The 22,873-nt window shown below is 46.3% G+C and overlaps 1 protein-coding gene across 1 annotated transcript; it reads right to left on the minus strand.

Annotated features, from left to right (window-relative positions):
• Positions 1-1,384: 1,384 nt before the first annotated feature.
• SARS2 (seryl-tRNA synthetase 2, mitochondrial) lies at positions 1,385-22,751 on the minus strand. The gene is made up of 16 exons (XM_040406507.1): positions 22,479-22,751; positions 21,312-21,407; positions 19,743-19,772; positions 19,296-19,436; positions 18,851-18,905; positions 14,157-14,220; positions 13,704-13,809; positions 12,495-12,542; positions 10,306-10,414; positions 10,124-10,169; positions 9,861-9,948; positions 9,672-9,784; positions 5,932-6,025; positions 5,567-5,659; positions 3,685-3,750; positions 1,385-1,624 (listed from the first exon to the last, which is right to left on the minus strand). The coding sequence occupies exons 1-16, from the start codon at positions 22,719-22,721 to the stop codon at positions 1,496-1,498; spliced, it is 1,521 nt and encodes a 506-aa protein (XP_040262441.1). The 5' UTR covers positions 22,722-22,751; the 3' UTR covers positions 1,385-1,495.
• Between the last annotated feature and the right edge of the window lie 122 nt (positions 22,752-22,873).

A 22,873-nucleotide genomic window follows, 5' to 3' on the forward strand; every position in this document is an offset into this window, starting at 1 on the left:
GAGCTAATAGAAATGCAATTTGAGAGATGCAGGTACTGGATGAGCTTCTGCCCACCCACAAAAAAGTAAGCAAGTCCTCCAGCTATGCGAGTAAAAAAACAGTTTTAATTTCACGGAATAACCTCTTTAAAAAAAAAGCCGGGCTTCTCTGCAGCAATGTGCCAAGGCTCAGCATTAGAACTCCGTTTTTCGGAATGATGTTTGCATATTGCGATCCCTATACATAAACATTGTTGCAGATATACTTTTCACGTGTGCTGCGAGTAAGTATAAGGCTAGTTTCCGATGAGCGTATTCACTCTGGGGAAACACACTCCGCATGGGAGCTGTGTTTCCCGGAATGAACACTGCTCATCTGAAGTGGATTCTCAGCATGACATGATAATGATATATGATGTTGTGAATCCTTTCCTGACTGCGAAGCTGCTGAACTGTAGTCACCTAGTTATAGAGCAGTTAAGCAGACTCACCGTAAAGCCTCATGAACACGGACCGTGAGATACCGGCCTGGATTCCTGCTGAGTCATTAGTTTCTATGACGCTGTGTGCCCGCTGCTGTACAGTAATACACTGGTATTATCTATACGAGTATTACTGTACAGCAGTGGCGGCTCGAAGCGCACGGCGCCATAGCAACCAATGACGCCGTGCGCTCCCGCACTCAGCAGGAATCCAGGCCGGTGTTCCACGGACGTGTGCATGAGGCTTGAGTAAGGTGTTCACAACATCATATATCATCATGCTGCAAATCCACTTAGGATGAGCAGTGTTCATTCCAGGAAATACGGCTCCTACATGGTCGTCTGACACTAGCCTGTCGGCAGCTCTCTCTGCCTCTAACACAGCAGGAAGTAACAGCACTGTCCGGGCATAAATCAGCAGCAGTCATCATGTCTAGCTGAATTTAGAGAAACACTATCAGTGGTAAAACTTGTGGCAGTAATGTGGCTGTTAAAATAAGCCTGTGCTCAGATCTAATACCTCTCAGAGCAACCCCTCATCCAGGAGAGACAGTCGCTGTGAATTTGCACCCAAGTTAAACCTCATGTTCATTTTTTAAAGATTTTGCCTAGCAGCAATAGATCAATGTCTTATATGTGGCTATGTACTCCATGGGGAAAACTTAACAATCCCCTATGCCAGTTCTCTGGTGCTAAAAAGCCACATTTTTATGTAAACCTTCACTTGTACCAAAAAAAGTTTTGTTTCTCACTGTTTTCAGAAAAGTGGGCTGCGTGGTGTGAGGAGTAGGTGGCCAGACCAGAACATCGGTCATACTTATCAGGTGGCCAGAATCTAGAGGAAAGGCAGCAATTTAGTGCTGAGTGCACTTCCCGGTATAGACCGCTGCACTTGCCTCAATGGTAGGTACGCCACTGATGAAGACTTAGACACATAATTTATTTACAGCATAATATAATATTATTAACTAAAGAAGGTCCTCAAGAGTTCATTATAGGTCCTGCTCCATCTCCTCCTCAGTCCAGGCACAAGGTCACATGGTCTTGTTTGGTTTCTTTCTTTGGTTTGGTCCAATGTATTTCTGTGGAGTGTACCGTGGTTCCTCTATGATGTCGGCGCCCATGAAGGGTTGTAAGACCTCAGGAACACGTACTCGGCCATCCTAAAGAAGAATCACATCAAATCACAGCTTGTACGTTGGGTAATTTATCTGATGGATACCAAGGGTGCTGTACTGGCCCCTGTCTTCACAGTATATGCCACAGACTGTGCTTCCCTATACCGTGGACCACATATAATGTGTTGACAGTGATCTTACATCCATGTCTGGCCTAAAAGGGTATTTCAGTACATAGATAGCCTATCCTCAGGAACGGTCATAAATATCAGATCGGTGGGGTCAGACACCCCACACTACCAATGATTGGCTGCGCCAGAAGCACGAGTTTCCAACCACTGTGTAGTGGCCTTGTGTCCACTGTATGGTTTCGGGTCCTGGGCCAAAACAGCTGATCAGTGGGGGGTGCCGAGTGTCGGACCCCAACCAGTCTGATATTAACATGTTCTGCGAACTGAGTTGCATTTTTCAATGGAACCATTTTAGATGACATAAAATGTATCTAAAAGGTTATTAAGGGTCCATTCACACGTCTAAGTGTTTTGTGGTCCGCAAATTGCCCGGCCTATGATAGACATGCCTATTCTTGTCCGCCATTGCGGACATGAATAGGACAAGCTCTGTCTTTTTTTTGCGGGGCTGCAGAACAGAATTACAGGTGCGGACAGCACACCGCATCTTTTGCGGCTCCATTGAAATGAAAGGGTTCGCACCCATTCCACAAAATTGCGGTACGGATGAAGAACCAGAGCTACGGACGTGTGAATGGACCATAACTCTTTCTTCGAGGGAATGGAAAAATAACCAAAAACTGGAATTCCACATTTTGTGAACCCTGTGAAGTATAAATGACATATTACCTTTACTCTGTGGGTCAGCAATACTCAATATATATATATTTTTTTTAAAAGGTAATCTGTTACCAGTTTCATGGTGTCCTATCTAAGGGCAACCTACACTAGCGACAGATCCCCCTTAGCAAAATGCTGGGTCACTTTGTTCAATTGACCGAGCCGTTTTGTTAAAATCTTGCGCTGAACAGCTCCAGCGCATGCCGAACTAGTGCTGATGCTCATGAGCTCACGGCTCTCCCCGCCCACCTGCTGTTGATTCATATGGAAAAAAACAAAAAAAACCTGTCAAATCAGAGAAAAGCAGGGCGGAGAGAGCCGTAAGCTTATGAATATCAGGAGTCAGTGGCATGCGCTGCAGCTGTTAGAGCCTAGCAGCAGAAAACTGGTGACAGACTCCCTTTAAAGGGCATCTGTCAGCAGATTTGTACCTATGACACCGGCTGACCTGTTACATGTGCGCTTGGCAGCTGAAGGAATCTGTGCTGGTCCCATGTTCATATGTGCCCGCATTGCTGAGAAAAATGATGTTTTACTATATGCAAATGAGCCTCTAGGAGCAACGGGGGCGTTGTCATTACACCTAGAGGCTCTGCTCTCTCTGCAACTGCTGCGCCGTCTCTACTTTGATTGACAGAGCTAGACAGTGTAAACGTCATCAAATCTGGCCTTGTCAAAGTGCAGAGGGAGCGGCAGTTGCAGAGAGAGCTGAGCCTCCAGGTGTAACGGTAACGCCCCCGTTGCTCCTAGAGGCTCATTTGCATATAGTAAAACATCATCTTTCTCAGCAATGCGGGCACATATGAACATGGGACCAACACAGATGTCTTCAGCTGCCAAGTGCACATGTAACAGGTCAGCCGGTGTCATAGGGACAAATCTGCTGACAGATGCCCTTTAACATTTACTACTTTTGCACAATAAGTACACCCTTAAAAATAGTAATTTGTGCCTCCATATTTATCCATAACTTATTTTTTCACACATCGACAGATGTAAGCTTATTTTTTTGTGAGTTGCCCTTTCAGGACTGGAAGGGAGCACCACCCCACAAGCTTAGGATGCTGTTCACCTCTTGTCCTAACCTCCCATAGGCATCTTATAGGCACCGTGTAAAGGAGTAGCAGCTGGATTTCAAGACGTAATGAAGGAAAGACAGGCAGAACACAAGGAGCCATTGGTGGCAGGAGTAGGGAAGGTAAAGGAGTCCATGTAGAACATATAGAGCCCTTGTATAAAACATTAAGAACTCACCTTTAACTGATTAGACTCTAGGATGGCAATGATGAGCCGGGGGACAGCACAGGCAGTGCCATTAATCTGCAGGTATAAAGACACAAAGCTTATGTAGAGACGCCCTACAAGCCTGGTACCAAATAGCTTATCTCCCAACTTTTGAAAAATCGCAAAGAGGGACAATATATGCCGACAAGTATTGTGGCAATTTCCATACTAGGCCACGCCACCCAAAACATAATTAGTGACTTGGTCAGAACTGCAGTGGCCGGGGATCGGCGCGTCCACGTCCCTTTATGTTTTTACAGCACGTGGAGCCCCCCCGGACAATTTATTTCTTGCACTTCAATATCCATTTAAATATTAGCAATAAATCGGATTATAGATATTTTAAGGTCTAAATTGCACCAAATAGTGAAGTTCTGCTCTAATATAGAGGTAGAAACCAGACAGAGCTCAGTGAGGAGGAATTTAGGAACTTTATTAATGCACATTTATACATTAATTCCTCAGGTCAAAAAGAGGGACATTTAAGGATCAAAGGACAGGGGGGCATGGGTCAAAAAGAGGGAAGCTTGGGGGGTCCAAAATCAACACTGCTGGATCGGTGGGACTATAGGGCTCAACATTATAATATTTTGGGCTGACAAGAAGAAAAGATGACAAATGATGATCAAAATTGAGCCTGGTGCAGACCGCAGAACTTAGCAGTCCCATAGAAGTAATGGAGTGGGGGGCACCACCGCCAAAGGGGGCGTCCAGGATCTCTGTTTCCATGATCACTGGAGCAAAGAACTGACCATAACTAAATTACTGGAGAATTGTTAGAGACGTGTAAAAGGGGGGGAAATGGCTCTATGATGAGCTACTGTGACCCACATACTGTCCTTGCATAGGGGTCTTCTATGTGCCCACCACCCCAGCATCATAAACATCCCGATTAAAATAGTTTATATGGTTCCGCTCCAGTACAGAACAGTTTAGAGGAAGCAAGAAAAATGAAGGCAAAAACTTCGAGAGACACAGGAGGGAAGGTTTACACAGCAAAATATGCCTAAATTCTGACAAAAAAAATAATATAAATAATTATGTCATACAGGCTGTGCGCCAAATGTATTTTCCGCATTTTAGAAAGATTTCACACTCGAAAAGGGTCTGTAAGAGCGGCAGTTTCTGCGATGACAACAGTGGTTTATACCATTTTCAACTGATTTTATAGGCTGGAAAACTATTTTAAAGGAAATGTGTCATCAGAAAATGACTTATTGTAAAGATTATTCTTTTTTGGTTACCATATTTTAATGATATTTTTAATTTTCCACGTCAACATCTATATTTAAACAAAAAACATAAAATCCTGCAGTTTTCCACACTGGCCACTGATACTAATAGGCATGGCGCCCATTATTCTTTGTGGTCTGCACAGATCACTTTACTGCAGTTATCTGCTTATCTATACACAGAGGAGATATCATTACAGATAAGACAGGATCCACCATTCCCATTTCCTTGCACAATGACCTCCGCACAGGTCACAAAGCATGCCTAGAAAACGCTCCCTGAGAGGTCAATGGGGTCCCCTCCTGACCATTGTGTCTATGGCCAATCGGGCTGCCGCAAAGCAATTTTCTAAATGCTGTTAAGAACAGCTCAGGCAAGATGGCCACCCCCATAATCATGTTCAGGAAATAGAAAAAAGAAATCTGCAATCACAAAATAAAAACATATTAGAAAAAAAGGAGATGTGCTACTATCTGGTTTTAATTGGCAGAAAAAGAAAATTGGTGACACATTTCCTTTAAGGCTCAATTCCAAAACATGTCAGACACAGCTGAGGCAGACAACCGACTGCGTATTTGGGGCACTGACCCTTTTTTGCATTAGGTTTAATAAAACTCACGGTGTGGGCATGACGCAGCTCTCCATTAGGTCTCTCATACATGATGTTCAGCCTCCGACTCTGGAAATCAGTGCAGTTTGAGGCACTGGAAATCTTGGGGAAAGAAAATGAATATGAGCATTAAGTGTGCAAAGTGGTATCTCCCAAGGATGAGCTACTGCCACCTCTTGGAAGTGGCTCCCTATGAATAAAAATCGGACTTTCCAACAAGCTTTGGGATTTGACAAGGGAATATAGCCAAATGGAAATAATTGAGATTGTGTAGAATACATGGACACAAGTAATGACATCATACAGCACCCTCTCCTGGCAAAGTTCTGGTACTACACACACCTGCTCTCTAGATCATTATTTGGAACATGTACCTCTCCGTACTTCCCTCGTCCTGGCATCCAGGCCTCCATGTCACATTTCCTGTAAGCGGGGAGCCCAAGTTCTTCACTTGGCATTTCCAAAACCCTGGAAGACGGAAACATCATAAGGTTAATAGGTTATCCTACACGGGCGTGTGCAAAGATTCAGTAACTTACATACAAGCCCATAGGGTACTGCGGCTGAGGTTTACACGTGACTACGACAGCTCAAGCCACAGTCACAACCGCAGTTGCCATAAGGGTCTCCATAGCTGCAATTTTGTGATTCACAAATGCAAGAAGCGTGAACAATATATAGATGTATAGGGGCACACTCAAATGGGAGTACTAAATCCACCAAGTGGATGTAATTTATTAAAACCCACACAAATGAATAAAATAAATATATATATATATATATATATATATATATATATATATGAGAACAAAAATCGGACTGCACTCCAAGCAGCTCTTCAGAAAATGTGTTTATTCACCCATTTGGTGGCAAAAGCTTTTGCCACCAAATGGGTGAATAAACACATTTTCTGAAGAGTTGCTTGGAGTGCAGTCCGATTTTTGTTCATATATATATATATATATATATATCAAAAAAATAAAGGGAACACTTAAACAACACAATGTAACTCCAAGTCAATCACACTTCTGTGAAATCAAACTGTCCACTTAGGAAGCAACACTGAGTGACAATCAATTTCACATGCTGTTGTGCAAATGGCATAGACAACAGGTGGAAATTATAGGCAATTAGCAAGACACCCCCAATAAAGGAGTGGTTCTGCAGGTGGTGACCACAGACCACTTCTCAGTTCCTATGCTTCCTGGCTGATGTTTTGGTCACTTTTGAATGCTGGCGGTGCTTTCACTCTAGTTGTAGCATGAGACGGAGTCTACAACCCACACAAGTGGCTCAGGTAGTGCAGCTTATCCAGGATGGCACATCAATACGAGCTGTGGCAAGAAGGTTTGCTGTGTCTGTCAGCGTAGTGTCCAGAGCATGGAGGCGCTACCAGGAGACAGGCCAGTACATCAGGAGACGTGGAGGAGGCCGTAGAAGGGCAACAACCCAGCAGCAGGACCGCTACCTCCGCCTTTGTGCAAGGAGGAACAGGAGGAGCACTGCCAGAGCCCTGCAAAATGACCTCCAGCAGGCCACAAATGTGCATGTGTCTGCTCAAACGGTCAGAAACAGACTCTATGAGGGCCCGACGTCCACAGGTGGGGGTTGTGCTTACAGCCCAACACCGTGCAGGACGTTTGGCATTTGCCAGAGAACACCAAGATTGGCAAATTCGCCACTGGCGCCCTATGCTCTTCACAGATGAAAGCAGGTTCACACTGAGCACATGTGACAGACGTGACAGAGTCTGGAGACGCCGTGGAGAACGTTCTGCTGCCTGCAACATCCTCCAGCATGACCGGTTTGGCATTGGGTCAGTAATGGTGTGGGGTGGCATTTCTTTGGAGGGCCGCACAGCCCTCCATGTGCTCGCCAGAGGTAGCCTGACTGCCATTAGGTACCGAGATGAGATCCTCAGACCCCTTGTGAGACAATATGCTGGTGCGGTTGGCCCTGGGTTCCTCCTAATGCAAGACAATGCTAGACCTCATATGGCTGGAGTGTGTCAGCAGTTCCTGCAAGACGAAGGCATTGATGCTATGGACTGGCCCGCCCGTTCCCCAGACCTGAATCCAATTTAGCACATCTGGGACATCATGTCTCGCTCTATCCACCAACGTCACGTCGCACCACAGACTGTCCAGGAGTTGGCAGATAGTCCAGGTCTGGGAGGAGATCCATCAGGAGACCGTCCGCCACCTCATCAGGAGCATGCACAGGCGTTGTAGGGAGGTCAGACAGGCACGTGGAGGCCACACACACTACTGAGCCTCATTTTGACTTGTTTTAAGGACATTACATCAAAGTTGGATCAGCCTGTAGTGTGTTTTTCCACTTTAATTTTGAGTGTGACTCCAAATCCAGACCTCCATGGGTTGAAAAATTTGATTTCCATTTTTTTATTTTTGTGTGATTTTGTTGTCAGCACATTCAACTATGTAAAGAACAAAGTATTTCAGAAGAATATTTAATTAATTCAGATCTAGGATGTGTTATTTCTGTGTTCACTTTATTTTTTTGAGCAGTATATATACCCAACAGACAAAACCACTATATAACAAATACTGGCTATATTCTCCCTCTCTTTGGCCAGTATGAAACTGCTCCTAAAATCGTCCAGCATAGGCAAATGTCAGCCAGATGGTATAGTCGACCTGCCAATATTGTATATGCAGGTGGCTGTTACACTGTAGAGGACTGTATCAATAACAGGTTCAAACTCCAGGCATAGTCCGATACGTACTTCTATTATCTCAATATGCAGTCACTGATAACTTCGGAGGAGCCGCAACAGCTGTGCCTTAGAGATGCACAAACAACAAGCACACTCCTAAACGGAGCTGGGTCTTACCCTTCTTCACTGCGTTGTTGCAGCGCTGGTTCCAGGCGGCCGCACACCAGCGGCGTCCCACGTGGTGTGCTGAACCTCTACGTGGCGTCCCACGTGACCTGGTTACTCTGGAGACCAAATGAAGCTGAAGTGACGTCACTAGTGCGCGACGGCTTTTCCCGGATTCTAAAGTCTCCGATTCTTTCTTTGTATGGTAATATTGTCTCTACTGGATCAATGAGACATACGCTCACTCCTTACGCCAGATGCGTTTCGAGGTGCTATACCTCTTCCTCAGTGTCCAGAGGTATAGCACCTCGAAACGCATCTGGCGTAAGGAGTGAGCGCATGTCTCATTGATCCAGTAGAGACAATATTACCATACAAAGAAAGAATCGGAGACTTTCAAATCCGGAAAAGCCGTCGTGCACTAGTGACGTCACTTCAGCTTCATTTGGTCTCCAGAGTAACCAGGTCACGTGGGACGCCACGTAGAGGTTCAGCACACCACGTGGGACGCAGTGAAGAAGGGTAAGACCCAGCTCCGTTTAGGAGTGTGCTTGTTGTTTGTGCATCTCTAAGGCACAGCTGTTGCGGCTCCTCCGAAGTTATCAGTGACTGCAGATTGAGATAATAGAAGTACGTATCGGACTATGCCTGGAGTTTGAACCTGTTATTGATACAGTCCTCTACAGTGTAACAGCCACCTGCATATACAATATTGGCAGGTTGAATATACCATCTGGCTGACATTTGCCTATGCTGGACGATTTTAGGAGCAGTTTCATACTGGCCAAAGAGAGGGAGAATATAGCCAGTATTTGTTATATAGTGGTTTTGTCTGTTGGGTGCATATGATATATATATATATAGTTGCCATTTTACAGTATTTTATTCATTTGTGTGGGTTTTAATAAATTACATCCACTTGGTGGATTTAGTACTCCCATTTGAGTGTGCCCCTATACATCTATATATTGTTCACGCTTCTTTGGGCCTTTTTTAGGTGAGCACCTTATCCATCTAAGGTGAGAGGTTGAGCCGCTGGTGTTCGTAATTTCCAATCCAAATGCAAGAACAGCACAGCATGCAGCAGTCAAAATGGTGGAAACCTCAATGGAACCCCAAAGACCCACTTTCTAGGTCAATTGGGTCCAATGGACACTGTTTGGATCAGTCATATGGATCAAGCACTCCGCTATGGCTTCCGTAAGCGAACAGAGCCTAGAGCCACCCCTCCCGAAATCCCCAGGATCTGGAAGGATCCATGTTCTAACTTACTGAAAGTGTAAACCCAGATCTGAGAAAATCTCTTTCTGTAGGTTCAGAAACTCCTCCAGCAACTCCTCACTCTCGTTACCGGTCTCATTAGCGGTGACGCCAAACATCTCCACCTGCAAAAGAAACGTGAATATGGTGACCGCAGGGAGATAAGACTGAGGCCCAAGTCACCTTGTGAAAGACACGGACCTTGGTAAAATGGTGAACTCGGTAGAGACCCCAAGTTTCCCGGCCGGTATCAGTCTCTGCTCGGTAACATGTGCTGCAGCAAACAGTCCTGCCAACAAAAATATTGGATTATAGAGAGGAGGCGTACATATTGCAGTGTCTACCCAGTGCGGTTCAACCTTATAATGCAAATCTAATTAGACTTGAAGATATCTGGAGGTGTCATAGCCAGTTATGACCATTAGGAGGCGCTTAAGATCCCAGAAGAAAAAATAAAAACTCACCTAATGGGGAGATCTGACAACTGTACTGCATGATCCATAAAATACCCTAAAATAAGGGACAGGAACAAGGAGTGAGCACTGATCAAATGCAAAACTGAATCACTCACAATCTAATAAAAAAATGCCACATGATGGGTTTAGGACAGTGCAGACAATTCTGCCATGGACTTGTGTGGGCTTACCTGCGATCCCAACCTCGGAGGTCCCCGCTAGATGCTGGTCAGGGTGCACAGATGGATCCAGGCTGTAGACCTGTGAGCTGTGGGCGGTCGGCTGCATACCACAACCTTCCTGGGACATGGGGTGAGTGCAGATGTCAGGTAGGTGCAGACAAGCAATGCACAATTATCGTGACAGAAGATTGGAGGGAAATTGTGCAGACAGTAGCATTAGGCTTAGAAGATTTTTATACCGATGACCCATGCTTAAAGGGAACCTGTCACCGGGATTTTGTGTATAGAGCTGAGGACATGGGTTGCTAGATCACCGCTAGAACATCCGCAATACCCAGTCCCCATAGCTCTGTGTGCTTTTATTGTGTAAAAAAAACTATTTGATACATATGCAAATTAACCTGAGATGAGTCATCTAATTTTTTTTTTTACACAATAAAAGCACACAGAGCTATGAGGACTGGGTATTGCGGATGTGCTAGCGGCCATCTAGCAACCCATGTCCTCAGCTCTATACACAAAATCCCGGTGACAGGTTCCCTTTAAGATAGGACATCAATATCAGATCGGTGGGGGCTCTCACATTCTGCACCCCCACCAATCAACTGTTCGGGAGTATCTCCGTCCATAGTGTAAAAGGATGAAGCTGGTTACTGCAGCGCTGCTCCCACTGGAGTGAATGAGTGCTGCAGTAACCAGCTTCGTCCACCACTCCATCGATGGAGCTGTGTTGTTTTTTGTGCCAGGGATTCTCAGATCTAAATTGAACTCATCCTGATTAGGGCTCATGCACACAAAAAAATGTTGTGGCCTGTATGTGGCACCATTTTCAATGGTGCCGCAAACAACTGAAATTACCCTGTGTGCATTCCGTGTCCGTATGTCCACCTGGGAAAATAAATAGAACATGTCCTATTATTGTCCGCGTTACAGACAGGATAGCACTGTTCTATTTGGGCCGGCCCTTCCGTTCCTCAAAATGTGGGACGCACACGGCTGGTATCCGCGTTTTGCAGATCCACAATTTGCGAACCACAAAACACCCAATAGTTGTGTGCATGAGCCCTTAATGTGAAGATATAAAAATCTCCTCTCCCTGGTGTCATATGACCCGTTTCTGGGGCCTGGTCATGATTGTTCCAAATAGAAAAGAATTACAGAGAGTCAAAAGTCTGAGGAAACCCAATTTCAGAAATGAAAGGGAAAATGAAATATCTGAATACCCCAGCAAGTAATGGATGAGGGGGTCTATCTTTTAGGCTACGTACGGTACATGCCGCTATCTTGAAAGCCGCCATATTGGATCATGGGCAAAAGAAAGGGGGGTGGGGGGGTCATGCAGCATATCAAAGAAGGCCAGAATTTTCTTAGAAATCTATTAATGCAATCAGTTTTACAATAGCTCGTGGTTCAAAAGTTATAAACAGAAAGGGGGTCATTTACTAACCAGAAATACGCCTACATTAGGCGTATTTCTGGAGCAGATTGCAAATAACCTTAGCGCCGCAATCTGACTTTTTCCAGCACAAACCAAGTCTAAAAAAGTGGGCGTGATGTGGGCGGTGAAAGGGATGGGCCAGCAGGCCAGTCTCATTCATCATTTTCTATGCATGTTTTATGCGTAGAAAACAGTGTAAATGTAAGGCAGCTCGGAGGCTGGTGCTGGATGTGCCAAAGTTCTGTGGAGGCCTCTACCCGGTGGTGGTTGCAGCTTTCTGTGTTAATAACTTTTCAATCACAAGAGATATTGCAAATCTGATTGCAGCAATAGATTTCTGAGAAAACTCTGGTCGTCTTTGATATGCTATGTGGACAACCCCCTTCCCATTGGAAAAAAATTGCCCTTGATCCAATATGGCGGCTTTAAAGATGGAATGCCCAACCAGCGGCCCTCCAGCTGTTCCATAACTACAACTCCAATAATGCCTCGACAGACTACAGCTGTATGGGCATGCTACGAGTTGTAATCCCTGACTTAAAAGATAGACCCCCTCACCCATTACTTGCTGGAGAGTTCATATACTTCATTGTCTGAAATAAAAAGGTGTCCTGCCACTTTTGACTCTCCATGTATTCTTGGAACCTGAAATGACTTGGGTCCAGCAATACTGTCCCAGACCTCCATACCGTAACCTGCCCCTGCTCACCCCCCTCACCCCTATATCATAAAAAAAAAGCAAAATGAAAAGTAGACTCACAAATACGGCTCCTCTCAGCATGTCCGGTACAGACAGTGGAATAAATCCCTGCAGCAGAGAGAGAAAGCATGAAAACAATTTAAAGGGGCTGTCCTAGATTCTTCCAGAAACAGCGTCAGCACTAGGGATGAACGAACGTCACGTTATGCCGTATTGCGTTATGAATCCCGTTACCCCGAACCATAATGCAATTCCATGATGGAATGCATAACGGAAATCCTTTAGAGGCATTTCATTATGCTTTCTGTCGTAATAGAAGTCTATGGCCAGCATAATGGAAACAGGACGATCAGTTATGCTGGCCATAGACTTCTGACCAGTGACGGCCAGTTTGCCAGCGAACACATGCGGGCTGCTATTTTGACTCACAGGTCCGGCGATGCACAGGTAAGTCCTTACCTGTGCATCGCCGGACTTGTGGCGAACACTGCGAACTGGCCATCACTGCTTCTGACACTGACAGAACTGCTGATTTTTTTTTGCACCCCCGCCACTCCAAAAAAAATAAAAAAAATATGTAAATCAACAATTTATATGCATCCTAAAATGGTACCAATGATAACTAGAACTCCTCCTGCAAAAAATAAGTCCTCGCACAGCTACACTGAAGAAAACAAAGTTATGGCTCTTGGAATAAAGCCATGAAAGAAATAGAATAAACAAAAAACAAAACAAAACAAAAAAAAAGGTCCTTAAAGGGGGTTGGGTCAGGATTTTAATATTGATGGCCTATCCTTGGGACAAGGCATCACTATAATATCTGCAAGAGTCCAACACCCCGCTCCCCAAGTGATCAGCTGCCGCACAGTAGCCCCGCTGGCGGAACTACATAGCTCCATCCACTGCATGGAAGACGGAGCCGGTAACCGCAAAGCGTCCGTCAGCGAAGTATAATGGACGGAGCTGTGTAGTTCCAGCACTACTCTGCAACAGCTGATCGGTGGGGGTGTCAGAACTTCACTGATCTGATGGCCGATCCTGTGGATAGGCAATCAATAATAAAATCCTGGAATACCACAACTCAAAATGATCATGTCATTAAGGGAATAAAAAGCAAAACCCCTTTAAGATGCTGCAGTGCACATAAGATTCACACGGATCCCTATGTACAAGCAGAACGGGAATTGTAGGGTTCGTGTGTGTGTGTGTGTAAGACAGGGAACGCAGCATTAAATGTAATTACAGTTGAGCCCTTTTTTTTTTTTTTACCTTTTTCACAAGTTTAGTGATTGTAAAATTCACGAGTGCGTGCTGCAGCATGGAGCCGGCTCCTCGCAGGTAATAGCAGCGGTTACCAGAGATGTGGGAGAGACGTCTGAAGGGACAACACAGAATATACGTCAGAAACATCCTCATCAGGTGCCTGGAAACCCAGCGGTTTCCATACTTACAGTACTGCATGTCCCTTACAAAAGCTGTACCCGGAGGGCACAGGCCCCATCTGTGAGCAGTTACGTATAATTGTGTGCATAGCGGTCACAGACACTGGGGCAGACAGGACCGAGCTAGAAAGCCGCCATCTCATCCTGACGCACAGAATGGAAAGTGCCTCAGGTCCAAGCCCTTTATGTGGTATTTCTGACATACAAGTGGCTGATACACAATTCTACTGCCAGATGCAAGCGCTGGAGGGGCAGGACCCTGCGTGACCGACATCCGTACCTCTGCCTGATGATATCCAAATCCTCCCCGATATCCAGGTGACCCCGAACTTTAAAATCAAACTCTGGAAGAACAACAATCAGCACAAAACAATAACTTACATTCATCCTATATATACTTAGTACATACTTAGGTCCCTTGCAGACAAGCATGTCCGGATGTGTTCAGCGAAAAACGCGCGATTCCGCAGGCAAAGTCATTCAGTTTTGCCTGCGATCGCGTTCAGTTCAGTTTTTACCGCGCGGGTGCAATGCGTTTTGCACGCGCGTGATAAAAAAACTGAATGTATAACAAACGACATCTCTTAGCAACCATCCGGGAAAAACAAGCAAGTGCGGATGCGATTTTCACGCAGTTCCATTCACTTCTATGGGGCCTGCGTTGCGTGAAAAATCGCAGAATATAGAACATGCTGCGATTTTCACCCAACGCACAAGTGAGGCGTGAAAACGAACGCACATGTACACAGACCCATTGAAATGAATGGCTCCGGATTTCGTGCGGGCGCAATGCGTTCGCATCACACATTGCACCAGCGCGGAATACTCGCTCGTGTGAAAGGGGCCTTAGGACTAGAAGAAACGTGCCCAAAAGGAGGCCTTTTCCTATTTCTCAAAGAGGTTGTCCCATGAGTTTAATGCCTATGTCACCAGGACCAACCCTAATAAACCAGACATACCGCCTGTTAGGGCTGATCATGCTGATTAAGACAATAAATCGCTGCAGAGATATCTGCGTTTTTATTTATATGCAAATGAGAAGCAGGAGCACCAGGAGGCAGGACTGACTCCTTGGATTCACATTTTTGAGTCAGAATATGCAACTCAATCTTTCAATCTGAATGATACTCATGGCGCCCCCTGCTGGTACTTTGACTCTCTCTCAGAACGGCAACCTAATCTGTCCACTTTTAGCTCTCACACATGCTCAGTGGAGTCATTGTCCTATCACTCGGATCCTCTTGTACATGGGCAGTGGCATTAATCCTACTACCGTGCAGCCATCTATTCAGGATATTGACAGACAAGCAGCCGATCCACGTCCACCTCCGACAGCAAACAACCACATCATTTTGCATAACCTTGTGCAGCCATTGTGGACGTGGATTGGCTGCACGCACCCTAAGAATCAGCACTAGAAGTGGCTTCTTCTCACCAGCGCTGGGTACATCAGGTGGACGTTCTGAGAAGGAACCAACGTAACAGCAGGGGGCGCCATACAAAGTATGTACCAGCAATCGTGTGATCTAACAGAGAAGTGCAAAATTTAACGGGGTTGTCTCATCTCAGACATTGGGGACATATCGCTAGGTACAAGATAGCAATTTAGATAATGAGGGTGACCACCTGAGTCAAACAGAAGAGTTATGTAATAAGTGGTCAGAATAAAACTTAACGTTTAATTAGAATATTTAGAAAAATAGGTCCCAAGATAGGAGATATCAACAAATTATATAAATATACAGTCGGAGCACCGCGGCGGTATGCCAAACAGATGTAGATAGTGCCAAAACCAAATATACACCAGTGTAAGATGCTCGGCGGCACCAAGATAATAACCGGTTGGTCCTACCGATCAGATGGGGTGCTCCAGGATCAGCAATTGTCCGGCCGGTGTTGATAGATGTGCACACCGTTGCTGACGGCAATTGCGTAACACAGGGTGGTTTGTAGAACTGGCTGGCCCTAGAAATACCCTAGAACCCTACACTGGCCTATGTGACCGGATGACGGTGACCCGCCACCAGTCACCTACAGGAACCTCACCCTGGAATTTGTGCGCCCTAGAAAGCCCTCGCTTACCTGGTCCCTACATGCATGTTTCGCTGGGAGAGATGAGTAACAAGCTCATCAGGGGAAACACGGGAGCTTGGGCTGAACCTGTGCAGGGCGCACTGACAATAATGTCAGAGGTGCTCTCTGCACAGAGACAAAATACACCACGATCCGGATATAGATCTAAGTGGGCGAATTAGCTATGAGGGGAAAGGGGGGGGGGTCAGGATATAGAGCCCCTCTCCTAACAGCTCACTGAGACGCATGGGCTGATGTAGCCGAGGTAGCACTTGAGAGACGCTACCTTTTGAAGTGAAAGCCAGCCTCAGAATGAGGCTTGGCTAGAACACGCCCACCTCAGTCCGAGCGAGCGGTGGACGTCCGCGCATGCGCGGAGCGGTACAACGCACAGAGAGAGGAAGGCAGGAAGGCGGACGTGAGTGACAGGGATGACGTCATCGTGTCCCATCTCGCAAATACACGCGAGATGACGCGACGGTTGCCAAGCAAACGGGACGCTATTCCCCGGCACCGTCAGATTTCTCAATAGGGGGTACCCCGATGATGTACTTAGACAGGCCTACCATAGGGCGACCGGTACGGCCCGTTCGGACCTCCTGGTGCCTAGGGTGAGACCGCCCCAGGATCAGAAGATCCGACTACTAGGTACTTTTGATGGCTGTGCTGACAAGATAAGAGGGATCCTCAATAAGCACTGGCCCATCTTGATGATGGACCCCGATATTAAAGAAGCTGTACACGACTACCCCCAGATAACATTTAGAAGGGGCAGCAACTTGAAGGATCTCCTTGTTCACAGCCATTTTACACCTGTCCCTAGGCAAGGCACATGGCTTGACCGTAGGCCAATGGGCTGCTTCAGGTGTAGTGGCTGTATAGCCTGTGGGTTCATTCAACCAGGCAAAACCTTTTACAGCTCCAATTTGTTAAAAACGTTCCCCATCAGGGATTTTATCAATTGCAAGACGCAGGGCGTTATTTATAAGATCACCTGCGCCTGCGGTTTGGAATATGTGGGAAAAAATAAAACGTGAGCTGCGTAGACGCCTGGGTGAGCATCTTGGCGATATTGCCAATAACAGGGACACAGCAGTGTCGAGGCATGTCCACGATCACCATCAGGGGAATCCAAATTGCCTCAAGGCAATAGGAATTGAGCAAGTTGTTCGTCCGGCCCGTGGTGGAGACTGGGACCGCACGCTACTCCAGAGAGAATCCCGCTGGATCTTTACGCTGGGCACAGTCTCACCCACGGGGCTTAATGAACAGCTCAACTTTAGCTGTTTCATATAGCTCAATGATGGGTCACCCACTGTATATCTCTATGGTGTCTTCCTGTGCCCCTATGCATATTTATAGTTACATTTCTTATTTAAGTGTATACCACTTCCCTCCCCTTCCCCCCTTCCTCGTTTACCTGTCCCTTCCTCCTATTTTACCACTTCCCCTTATGCCCCTCTTACATGTGTCCATATACTGCCAACATAGCCTTGATTCATATATTGCTTTATCTTTATGCCACCTAATACCATGTTCATATCGAGCGCAGCAACATATCTGGAGCTGTGCGGTCCGACGGTGCCGGGGAAAGCAAGGGCTTTCTAGGGCGCACAAATTCCGACATATCGCTAGGCTATACCCCCAATGTCTGATAGGTGCGGGTTCCAGAGGTGGAATACGTACCTATCTTTACAACGGAGCCCATCAAAGTGAATGAGGGCGCACCCACCTCCCATTTATTCCTATGGCAGCGCCAAAAATAGTCGAGCGCGGCTATTTTCAACAGTCCCATTGAAATTAATGGGAAGCGCACCAAGCGAGCGCAGCCACTGCTCCACTCACTTCTATGGGGCCGATGGAAATAGCCAAGCGCTTTTCGGTGCTCCCATATGAATGAGTGGAGGGCGGCACGCATGCGCGGTTGTGCCCTCCTTCATTTTGCGGGCTCTGATGTAAAGATAGGTGCGGTCATATTCAGAACCGCAGGGAAGCTTGTCGTGTTATCCCCACCACTTTGACCGAAATGTGCTCCCAGGTTGTAAACTTTGATTTTGACGCGGCTGCAGCCAATCGATGGCAGCAGCGATGACCTGCCCCCTTGCATTACGTGACCATTTCACATGACAAGAATGAGAAGGGAGCCAGTGCCGAGAAGCAGGTAAGTATACTTTAATTTGCAGGTCTGCCCAAGGGGGTGGGGGGCTGGGAAGGTTGCCAAATCCCCCCCAAAAGGTGCACCACCTCATTAAAAGCTACTTCATAAGTGGCTTTCCGTCTGAGGACCCTATTTTCCAAAGTATTTATGGCAGGGTATAAATACATTCATAATTTTCCCACATACAGCTCAAAATCCCTTCACACTGTGTATGATAAAACTTTAGCTGCAGCCACCACTAGGGGGAGCTCAGGGCACAAGGATTTATACAGCACCTACTAGGAGGTGTACAAATCTATACGAGCTCAGTGCCCGGACCACATCAATCATGTGCTATGTCTTTGGTAGGCGTCTCACTGTATCCACCCATCATATCAGTTTAAGGGTCCATTCACACTGCTGATGGGTTATCTCTGGTATTACAGGCATGGCTTCTATTGAGGGCGAAGCTGCAATACCACAAATTACCTGTGGACAGGTGGGGCGATGTTTTCTAACCCTATACAACCCCTAAGGTTGGAGTCTGTGGTGCCTTTTCTTTTTTGCTGTGTTTGATCCCCAAAGCTCCAGGTGCATCATTTTTGAGGATGTTGTTTTCCACCAATGGACCTCAATTCCACCAAAAAAAGTGCTTGTGTGACTAGTGCTGCAGTACTTTACTGGTGCATTTTTTAACTACTTCGCGACCAGACAATTTTAGGCCCAGTGTGAATCAATCCCACACCACATACTAGATTCCTTACCAGGTTTCTGTCCGACAACCTCCAGAACCCGAGCGTTGCTTTCATCCCCAATCGGCTGTAGAAAAACGGTAGTGACATGAGACTACAAGGTATAAGGCTATTAACCTAAAGCCTGCGGCTGAGGAGACATACTGTGCCCCACCTCTCTACAGGTTGTGTGTGGTATTGCAGCTTTGTCCCATTCATTTTATTAGACCTGAGCTGCAAAATCAGACCCAACCTGTGGAATGCAGCCATGTTTTTCTAAACTTCTACAATTCCTATTTCTTTCACCCAGAAACAGCGCCGCTCTCGTCTCAGACTGCCGCTGGTATTGCAGCTCTGCCCCTTCACTTGAATACTGCCACACCAGACACAAGCCATGGGCAGCAGCACTGTTACTGAGGAAAATTATGTTGTGTTTTTATTTTTTAGGACCTTCCTAGAAGTCGTTTCTGCTACTCACAGTGCCCGGATGGGTCCGGTTAGGTAACTGAAGTGCTCGGAGGTAGAAAGATTCCTCCAATTCATTCTCCTGTCGGTAGAGAGAAGTCAGCTGCTGACGGATCTCCTTCCCTCTGTTTCGGATTGTCAGGTATCTGGGGACCTAAATCACAAATCGATAGGAGTAGTAATATGGTGAAACCTTCCCAGCATGCGCCCAACGTATATCAGTCTATAAATATTCTGTCTCATATATAAAACTGTGAAAAATCCATAAAGAATTCTTCTATACGCGTCCCAGGAAATCAGCCTCCCCCCCTCCACCTTCTCCCAAACCTCAGATCACACTGGCGGTAAGGTTGCAGGCTGCAGCAGGAGCCCTCCCTCCTCTTCCCAGGACCAGACCTTTTAATCCCGCCTTCCCCTAAAGGAAGCACCGCCCCCGTTAGGCCCTAGTGGAGATACTTACAGACTGCAGCTCCTGCCGGTCGTGGCTCAGCTGGAGGGAGAAAGACACAGAATTAGGAAGGCAGCCAGAAATCACGAGGTTCATAGCAGCCTCTCATCTGTCTCCTACCTCACCCTCCCGCTATACTACTTCCTGGACTCCACCGTACCGCTGTCTAGGCGACGACAAGAATGCTCCATCTGACTGTACATCTGTACAACAGCAGCTACGATCATCAGAAGGGCCACACTTTAAAGGGTAATTTCAGGATTTTACTACTGATGGACTAAACTCTGGATAGGTCATCAATATCTGATTGGAGGGGATAAGACCCCCCCCCCCCCCCCTGTTTTAGAGAAGCACCGGAGCTGGAACAACACAGCTCCCCCGTTGTGTAGTGGACGGAGCTGGTTACTGCAGTCAGGCTCCTACTGAAGTGAATGGTAACCAGATCTGTCCACTACATAATGGACGGAGCTCTGCACTTCCGGCAGACACTTTTCTGAAACAGCTGATTGGTGGAGGTGTGGGTGGTCGGACCCCTGGCATCTTAAGGATAGGCCATCAATAATAAAGTCCTGGACAACCCCTTTAAGGACCTAGTGACAACTGCATCACAGTTTCCCTTTATAACCACTTCACCAAGGCGGATAATCACACAATGGATGCCAGCAGTGCACGACCGTCCCAGTGCCTTCCAACATTGGTGGTGGTGGACTTTTCCCACAATTTATTTATTTATTTTTTATATGGCCAGAAATGCACTACAGAGTTTTTTTCCTGCTATTTTTTTCTTTGCATTGCCTTCGGGAGACATTACCGTCTTTTGCTGCATTTTGAAGAAAAAAAAAAATAAAAACATTCTCTTTCTAGTATTTTTTTTTAACTTTATGGGAAAAATGCAAAAAAATAAAGTCAGCTAAAAAAAAGGGTAATTTTTTCCTCTTTTTTTTTTTTACCACCAAAAAATAAAAAAGTCAGCTAAAAATAAAAAATAAATTGTAAATTTATTTTCTTTCTTTTTACCACCAAAAAGTGAGAAGGAAGCCTGAAGAGGTCTGTCGGGTTCATTCATGGTGTCCATTTTTTTGCTATAAAAATAAAATAAGTGTTGCAGGCTGAACTCCTTTTTCCATCTAGTGCAAAATGCAAGATATATCACCCAATGAAAGAGAACCATCTCGCTAGTGCCACCTTGTGTCCAACTTTTCAAGAAGCCTTGGGACAAAGACAAGGGAAAGTAGCCAAGCCGAATATCCGTCTCCAGTATTTCCCTTGCTATGTCAGACTTTGACTCAAGGTGGAGCTAGTGAGATGGGAGATAACTCTTAGCATATGCAGCATTGCCTATACGTCTCCATACAGGGCTGGTCTCTTTAAGACCTAGCACCCTGGTAATGTGACGAATCCTTGGATGCAGAGGTGAACTAAGGTTATTCTGCAGCACGCATGCCTCGAGCGCCCCCTAGTGGCGACTACAGGTAGTTAGAATTTTATCAGATAAGGAAGAAGGCGATTTAGAAAACGGAGGCTCGCCCCTATACAGATATATAACAAGTCGTCTATACGTGTCATAGAACGAATACTCACGGTCATTTCCTTGACCTCACTGGCCACTTGTGATTTCTCCTCCTCCAGGCTGTGAATGTCTCGCCTTAATGTCTGCAGCTGCTCCCAGATGTTCACCTGTGACAAGAGTCAGAGCTGAGGACACCTGAAGACCTCCTCAGCGTCTATCACAGGGGTCGGCAACCTCCGGCACTCCAGCTGTTGTGAAACTACAACTCCCAGCATGCATACTTGCTCTGCTCCTCTAGAAATGAATGGAGCATGCTGGGAATTGTAGTTTCACAACAGCTGGAGTGCCGGAGGTTGCCGACCCCTGATCTATCATATAATATACAAACTACGGACCCGGGACCCCCAGAGCCTTCCGTGTAGAGACTGAATCCCTCTGGCAGCATCAGGGTCTGGGCACGGGAACAGAGTTGGCAGACATCTGCCCGGTCCTCCAAGCAAGGGTGGGGGGTCAACGGTTTTATTTTATTTTTTGCAATTTTTTACGGCTCACGTTATTTTTCTAGCCTTTTTTTTTTTAACCGCCTCTAAATAAAAATGTCAGGGAAAACTAAAGCAGTTTTTTTTAAGGCTAGGTTCACACAGAGGAATTTGGGCGCAGGTTTCGGTGCGGATTCGTGCCAAAAACCACCTCTCTCTGCGGTCAATGCGAGGCCGCACAGCAGTCAGGGCCCTCGTGCCGGATCCCATTATAGTCAACGGTGTCTGACAGTGAACGGCATCGACGTGTCGTCAATATAGGAAACCAGACAGCTGAGGATCTGTTACAATGCATCAGTTTCAGTTTTTTCCGCCTGAGCAAATTTAATTCCTGTCCTGGACTCCAGGTTGAAATTTTAGGTCTGGTTCACACATTACATTTTGATACAGTTTTTTAATGCCAAAATTATGAACGGATATTAAAAAAAAAAACAAAAAAAAAAACTTAACAGCATTTAATAATATTCCTCATCTCCAGCAGGCAGTGTGCACTGGGCCTTCCATACACTGAAACAAACTTCAGCTAGGGCTAGATCAGGACTGGTTTTCAGCCAGGAACTTGTCCATTCACTGACAGCAAGCGAGATCTTAGGAATGGAAGCAGATTCTAAACTTGCAATCACACCAGTGACACCTGCCGGTCACATGGCGGTACTACACCTAGCTTTATTTGCCATCACCGGGGAGCTATTCTCTCACCAGGGCCCGCAGCTCGCCCTCCCGAGGTCTGCCCGGTCTCCTCTCCGCCAGTTCACGCTCCGCAGCCTCTATATCCCGGCTCAGGGTCTCCATGTCCAGCTGAGGTCGACTACAATAACCTTCCCGCACGTACTCATACAGCCGGCTCGCGGGCCCCGACTCCCCACAGCTCAAACTCCGCGTCCCTGAAAGCCCCCGGCATATAGAACGGGCGCATAACCTGACCAACATGCGGGCAGCCATCTTCCAGAGCCGTCAACTGACCTATCCAATCACAAGGTAGGTTTCGGATAACTGACCAATCAGAATGCCGGAGCGCACCACTGTGCCCCCAGGACCGGCTAATCATAGCACTGGAAGACTGCGCAGGTAACTAGAAAAGGCCAATCGCGAGC

This window comes from Bufo bufo, chromosome 8, assembly GCF_905171765.1.
Source record: "Bufo bufo chromosome 8, aBufBuf1.1, whole genome shotgun sequence".
NCBI lineage: Eukaryota > Metazoa > Chordata > Amphibia > Anura > Bufonidae > Bufo > Bufo bufo.